This window comes from Palaemon carinicauda, chromosome 23 (assembly GCF_036898095.1).
Source record: "Palaemon carinicauda isolate YSFRI2023 chromosome 23, ASM3689809v2, whole genome shotgun sequence".
Classification (NCBI taxonomy): Eukaryota; Metazoa; Arthropoda; class Malacostraca; order Decapoda; family Palaemonidae; genus Palaemon; species Palaemon carinicauda.
The window spans coordinates 45273357-45281084 of record NC_090747.1 but is presented as its reverse complement, the minus strand read 5'-3'; the positions used below and the strand labels follow the sequence as shown (position 1 = coordinate 45281084).

At 36.6% G+C, this 7728-nt stretch overlaps 1 protein-coding gene across 1 annotated transcript; it reads right to left on the bottom strand.

The window, feature by feature from the left end:
• Positions 1 to 482: 482 nt before the first annotated feature.
• LOC137616930 (piggyBac transposable element-derived protein 3-like) lies at positions 483 to 3454 on the bottom strand. Its single transcript, XM_068346804.1, has 3 exons — positions 3436 to 3454; positions 2811 to 3015; positions 483 to 2245 (listed from the first exon to the last, which is right to left on the bottom strand). Exons 1-3 carry the CDS (start codon positions 3436 to 3438, stop codon positions 606 to 608), a joined length of 1848 nt encoding a protein of 615 aa, XP_068202905.1. The 5' UTR covers positions 3439 to 3454; the 3' UTR covers positions 483 to 605.
• Positions 3455 to 7728: the final 4274 nt, after the last annotated feature.

Below are 7728 nucleotides of genomic sequence, written 5' to 3'. Positions count from 1 at the left end.
GTTTTTAATTGATTGCTTTGTAAATCCTAGATAAAATACCAATATGAATTATCGTTTCATTTCATTATCAATCATAATTAACGAAGCCCTTAACCCTTTAAGGTCCACCCTAGGTTTTATGGGAAACTTTAAAAATTCCTTTTAGTATGTTGTAGTATTAGAAAATACAAGACCTTTTTATTCTTGTGTACTTTTAAAAATTTTTCCAAATTACCGAAATAATTGCATGCAATGAAGTATCCCATTTGGGTACCTTGGGCGAGTTTACGCGGACCACGCTCATCCCATATGGGATCTATTGGACCATAACGGCACAGATTTTGAAGTTTCGCCCAACATTGTTTTTTTAGTTCTAATGTATAACAGAAAGTTTTTTTATAGTGCCAATGTATAACAGAAACACATATATGGCTTAACAAATTAATTAAATAAGAAATACGTTATAAATACAAGAAAATACAATATTCAATAAATACAAAAATACTATAAAAATACAAAAATACTCTGAAAATGCAAAAAATATAATAAACCTTACTCATCATTGATAAAATAGAAACATTATAAAACTTACTTTAAAATCTATTGAAAAAGAGCAAAAACAAAAATTACTTGGAAATCTTATGAAACAAAGCAAAACAATTACGATTTTCAGTGAGGCAAAGGGCCACCTTGCACTCCTCACACATCCAGCGAGACCTGTGGATGTGGCCTGCAGTTGAACAGAACTTGCAGGTCTGCCTCATGGTGACATGCTTTGGCATGTGTAGGGCAGTGGCATCCTGGCGTGACTCTATACTTGGCAAAACTGCCCGTTGGCCCCTTTTGGGCAAAGGGACATCCCTGGTGCCAAGAGAATTTCTAGTAATCCTGAAGTTTGATGTCTTGAAACTTCTCAGCCAATTGGAGATATCCAGTCGGAAGTCCTTGAGGGGCTTTGGGTTCGTCTGCAAAGCCAAGCAATCCCTCTTGTACAGAATCCAAGCGTTGCAGATGATCAGGTCCAGGAGGTAAGCAAAGAGCCTCATGTAGTACCTCTTTGCTCTGAAGGGGGTCTTGTAGAGGTGTGTCAACATGTCACTTTTGTCGATGCCACCCATGCGGTTGTTGTACATCTGGATGGCAGATGGACAAGGAATGGGAACCTTCTTCTTCTGTGCCCTGTCGTACCGCTCCACTGTTCCCATGGGGTTGACACCGACATCAGTGGACAAGATTGTCACGACGCTGTTGTCCTTCCATCTTGCAACGAGGATGCCATCAGAAGAGACGTAGTCCAGTGTGCCCCTTTGCGTCGTCTTCTTGCTCATCTCCTTCACAGACTTCAGGGGAGGATGTCCAACTCGGTTTTCCCTGGCAGTTCCCACATACCGGCATCCATACTTCGATCTCAGGTACTTAGCCAACCCTATACTGGTGAAGTAGTTGTCTGCATACACTGCTGCGTGACTTGGGTCCTTGATGGTCTTAACAAGGGAGACAACAAACTTGGAAGTGACAGACATGGCATTCTCCTCTTCAGACAGCTGAGTAGGGTGGCTCACAAAGGTTGTCTCCCCTTGGTACATAAGAATATCATGCACAAATCCATCCACGCTGGAGCGGCAGAACAACTTGTAGCCCCACTTGTCAGGCTTCTTGGCTACATACTGGCGAAGGTTACCAGCCCTTGTGCCCTTGTAGGCAACCATCACTTCATCAATGGAATGGATAGGAGTCTCGGGAACTTTCAGGAACTCTCTGGTGACCTTGCTGAAGGGGACTCTCACCTTGAAGAACCGATCTTGGGAGCCTGCTGCCTGGTCATTGTCGTTGAAGTGAAGTGATGATCGAATGGCCTTGAAGCGGTTCCTGGACATGAAGTCTGCAACCTGAGGAATCCTGGTCTTCACGGCCCAGAAGTCGACGATGCTAGGGAGAGGAACCAGGCCCATGTATATGATGAGGCCAAGGAAAACCATGACATCCTCTTCTGATATGTGGAAGTTACTGCCTACATCCTTCTGTCTTGAGTACAGGTTGGACTGGAAAACGATGTGATCCCTCAATTCAGCTGTGAAGAACTGAGAGAAATACTCATAAGGTTCCCTCAAGAAGTCCGGCTGTGGATGAATGAAGTCGGGCAGGGGTTGGATGTCAATGTCGTCCTTCTTCCATTCACCAACACGAGGCCTCTTAGGGTTAACCTCACCTTCACCTTCCTCTTCCACAGGCATCTCCTGAGGGACAACAACATTGACCCTGCGACCTGAAACAAGAATAAATAAGTGAAACAGTAAATGAACCGTGTGTGCTGGTGTGTGTGCATGCATGTGTGTGCATGTGTATGTCAGTGAGTATGCATGTGTGTGCATGTGTATGTCAGTGAGTATGAATGTGTGTGCATGTGTATGTCAGTGAGTAAGCATGTGTGTGCTTGTGTATGTCAGTGAGTATGCATGTGTGTGCATGTGTATGTCAGTGAGTATGAATGTGTGTGCATGTGTATGTCAGTGAGTATGCATGTGTGTGCATGTGTATGTCAGTGAGTATGCAAGTACACAAATAAGTTTAAAAAATACTTATTGTTTACAAAAATTTAAAGAGCAACACAATGAAAACAAATTTAAAGAGCAACCATTGTAACAACTAGGCTTTTAAATTTTTTTTTTAAACAAATCTCTCTCTCTCTCTCTCTCTCTCTCTCTCTCTCTCTCTCTCTCCTCTCTCTCTCTCTCTCTCTCTCTCTCCATCTCCATCTCCATCTCCATCTCTCTCTCTCTCTCTCTCTCTCTCTCTCTCTCTCTCTCTCTCTCTCTCTCTCTCATACTAACCTCTAGCATTGGGAGGGTCAAAAGCATCCTCCAGAGTAAGGCCTTCGTCGTCAGGAACGTACGAAGGGTCGTCGTCATCACTGTCGACATCCAAAGGGCTCACGTCGACATCACTTCCTTCAGCATCGTCAGGGGCAACCCATGGTGTACGTTCCTGAGTCTCCAATGCAGCGTTGCGATGCCCATAAAACGTATGGCCACGAAACTGCAAAAAAAAAAAAAATTAAAATCATGTAATGAAAAAAATGTAACTGCCTAACAAAAAAGTAATTTAATCCCTTGTAAGGTAATATTTTGAATGCACATGAGCCTAACATATCTAAATCATCACTATTATTTCTACAAATATGGTCAAAACTATTCACAAATGTCTCAGACAATCACTAAAATAAATTGCAAAAACGATGTGCGTCGTAACCTAGTGCGCGGTAGAACCGTTACGGTCCAATAGATCCCATATTGGATGAGCGTGGTCCGCCTAAACTCGACCGAGGTAGCCCATGCGGGATCTATACTTTTTCCGATAGTCACTATGACACGTCAGTAACACTACAGCCATTGAAACCCACATCAAAAGGTAAACATATCACTCGGCTTCACTATCCTACAGTCACTGTGTACTTACCATGATTACGAAGGTCGGGGGGGGGGGGGGGAAACGTGGACGTTACTGCGACGGGTCTTGACACTTTTGCGGCTGGAGCACAAGTGAGGTGTCTTTGGAAGGAGCTACAGACTTGGCGAGAAGGGCAGGCGGCTTCTGATTGGCTGATTCGAAGAGCAGAGGCGTGTCTCTATGAGTTGCCAAAGCGTCAATTTCAGACAGGCATAAACATGTTCACCACGACTACCCAAAAGTAGCTGTTTTAAAGATCCCGTTTGGGCTATTTGGTCCTTAAAGGTTTTAAATACTAATGAAATATTTTGGTTATACGTAGGAAAAAAAAAAAAAGTCAGTTTAGGTATGATTTGGATCTGAGGAGAGTCATTTCCTTTATAATAAAACATATTGATGAATACCTTTGAAATTGTTACTGATATAATTTCGATAAACATTTAATTTCCACATTATTCAAGGTAGAATTATGAAAACATTTCTCAATAACCTGATATTTTTAGGAATTGAAGAAGAGACAGACCTAATGTTTTCTCGAAAGAAAATATCAAGTCATGCAGAGCTGAAGATTTATTATCTATAGCGAAACGAGGAGGTTTAGGAGACATTTCCCTCGACTTAGTTAGAATAATATTTTGATTTTTGTTAAAATTAACTCCATGCCCCATAATTTGCACTCTGCTGTACTTTTAGTTAGACATCTATCTAAAGATATAGCCAATTAAAGAGTTGGAGCTGATGCAAGAAGAGTACTATGACCTTCATAAGAAACGAGTTTCCTTTTTCCCAAGGCCAAACCAATTTCTACGTATTTAAAGTAGGCCGGTCAGCGGTACGATTTAAGCCACTTCTATGCATGACGTCAATGACGCATTCACCTTGATGAAACACTTGAGCATTTACCTGTGTTTATTCACTCTTTACACTCCTATAATTAAATAATTTTCTTATTTGATACTCTCTCTCTCTCTCTCTCTCTCTCTCTCTCTCTCTCTCTCTCGTAGAAATTCGAGATACTGTATCTTTTTAATAAATACTTTTCAGCAATGTACGATCGTTAGAGAAAACATGAACTAGAACAATTTCAGTTCATTTCTTGTATAAAAGTACAAATAATAAATAATTTACAATTTTATGAATATTTTCTCTCTTTACAATTTGTTTTTCTATATTATAATTTGCATATATAAAGGAAATACAAATTCTAGTTTCATAAAGAAGTTATCCATTTATTTAAAATTTTTCCAAAAAACTATTTTCATACATGAATTAAAAATAAATTGCTGCTTCATAAATAAGCTATCAATTTATTTACAATGTTTCTTCTATACATTTTTCAAATATAAATGAAATATAATTTGCATGTACACAATTAAATTATAGATTTATTCAAAATGCTTCTATTATACAATATTCCTATATAAATTAAAAATATTTCGAGGGTTCATAAACAATTTAATGATTAATTTACTGAATCTCTATTTTATAATTTTCATAAATTTCTAATTCATGTTTCTGCAATCTCTTCCCTTTTTTTATTGAAATTAATTTTTATGTGTAAATTTTTAATTCCATGGAATACAGATATTTTTGTAAAGAAATATATAAAATCAACCGGTAAGGGCATTCTAACGAGTTTCGTTTCGTCAGCAAAAGTTCTTGTAAAATTATTTCCGGCTCCTAGTTTCTCACCATGGACAGTTATAAAGATTTCTTTCGTCATACTTAATTAGGAAAAGAAAAAATCTGAGGGTACATGAAGACCACCTCTGATCATTACATCTATCCAACACTTATCATTCACAGCATCATCTGAACTTTTTTTTCCTTATTCAGGATAATTCAAAGTGAAAATATCCTCAACCACCTATATACCTCAAATATTCCTCCTCTGTTACAGAACTGAAGTGTACTTGCAGATGTCTCATTAGCTTTTCAAGTATCAGGTAATTCAAAAGTCTCTTCACCTTTTTCTAATCCAATAGCTCTTAATGTATTTAGAAAATATACTGATAAGACAAATTTCAATGTCTATTCCTCGTTCTTTATCTGTTGTTTTCCCCAGCGTAGATGAACAGTTGGACATATTAGACAGGCAGTCTTTGTTTTCATGGCATCTAGTAATGTTACACGTTTTCAATTTTTTCAGGGCTACTTTTTTCTCAAACAAAAACATTTTCAGTGTGCATATGAAATTTATTGTATTAGGATGATAGAGTGGGCCACTCATCCGCCTAAAAGGGCAAATAAATGTTCCAGGCTATTTTGATTGATCTTTCTTGTTAGGATATAATATTATCAACTTCATAGGACGTCATGAACATTTCAAACAAACTTAAAAGAGAGTAGCAAGATAAAGTTATTCCTATTTGAAATTATTATATTTTTTCTTTTTTAATCCCTAGAATTTGGAGAACTGAAATACTTGATGTCTGAACCTTTAGTTTTCACTCTTGTATTAGAACATCCAAAGACTAAGCAATTATTGGGCATTTGGCTGGGCGTGACTGGCGTCATTGCCCGAGATCTTTAAATGGTAATCCTCGCGCCGTCTCTATCTATAGATTTTTGGCCAAACCACATGCTACGTGTACATGGCCAAGACTGCTACCGTGAGGAACACCAGATGTCACATTCCTATACTTACTATTGTGCCCACCAATAACAACTCTTTGCGATCTTTTACTTAAGAATCAAATAAGGATGTTAAGAAACAGACCCACCCACTACCAACTGTTTGAGATTAAAAACAAGGGACTCAAGAATATCACGGTCAAAGGCAGTACTAAAATCAAGGCTAATCACACTAACTTCCTGACGACAATCAATGAATTTCTCTACATCATAGGAGATTATATGAAGGGGATCACATCCTCCATTTTTTTTTTTTTCTTATTATAGCTAAACTTATTTTATAATTCTAATTCGTATTAAATATCAGGCGTCTAGCTCCCTTTAGGTGTTCACTTCCCTGCCCTAAAATGGGGAAATTTTATTACTTTTGATACATCTATTATTACATAATTCAAGAGATTAGTAAACATTTAATTTGCAAGTTCATATATAAATGCTCAATAGATTTCGTAAAGCATTTATATATTGTAATTCTTCCTTGATTATAAATCTGGATTTCAGTATATAAACGGGAATAACTGCTCGATATACAATACAACACTTCTCTCCACTTCTCAAATAAAACAATGATTTATCTCAAAACAACTCCTACTCTCTGATAACCATCCTCACCCTGAAATAAAAGATGTTGTAGATTCCCATAATATTTCAAGCCTATCTGTATTCTCCTTTCCTTATGTGTTAGGTTGAATTATACATTGAATATTGGATTTGATGAAATCTTTTCTTCATGAAAATTGTTTTCAAAACTGCAGATTACCTTGTTAGTAAAATAATTTCTATGATCTGAAATTAAAGACTTTATGGAATAAGTTTTATCTATTGGCCATATTTTCAAAAAAAGATAAATCTCCGCTTAGAATCTTTTTCCAGTGAAAATATGAAGTCAGTATCTTATTTTCCAACATCCCTATGCAGCAGATTTCAATTACGATAAGGACCATCATCTCCTACTTGAATCTAGTTAGAATATAGGCAAGGTAAGGTATCCCCATTCTTTTACGTTGAGCGATGCCTTTCTGAGAGAGTAAAACATTTTGAAATTCCTTGACGTGAATTGAAAAATATTTTTAAAGGTATCTAATTTTATGATGTTCCCAAAGGGACAAGTCACAGAATCCCTCCTTCATGGAGCAATATAAAGTTTGCTTTTCCAACATATACATATATATATGTATGTATATATATATATATATATATATATATATATATATATATATATATATATATATATATATATATATATATATATATATATATATATATATATATAAGTTGTAGGAAAAAAGTTTCAGACAGGATAAGTCAGCAATAATTGCCATAATACATGCAAATTAACGTTTCAGCGTTTAATAAAATTCATACTGTGTTGAACGAAGCACATTTTATTAGAGAAAAGACACAGTATATTATTTTAAATATTCTTTTACTGGAATAACAATTCATGTCGATGATAATAATTCATATGTTACTGAACTTTTTAGTCAAAGTTGCTCAGCTGTCTTCCAATCTACCTCATACTGAGAATATTTGATATAACATTACCAATCCAAGATAGCAAATTGAACAAAAACTAAATGATATCAGTTTACGACAGATGTAAAAAACGCTGAAAAATGGTGTTCAATGGAAACATTTACAAAATGAAGCTCTCAGTCCTCTTTCATG

What these genes read in the sequence shown, in the direction of transcription:
- LOC137616930 (XM_068346804.1), bottom strand. An exon ending in TGACCCTCCCAATGCTAGAG is followed by an intron (nt 2,246 to 2,810) that starts GTTAGTATGAGA and finishes TTCTTGTTTCAG; the next exon opens with GTCGCAGGGTCAATGTTGTT.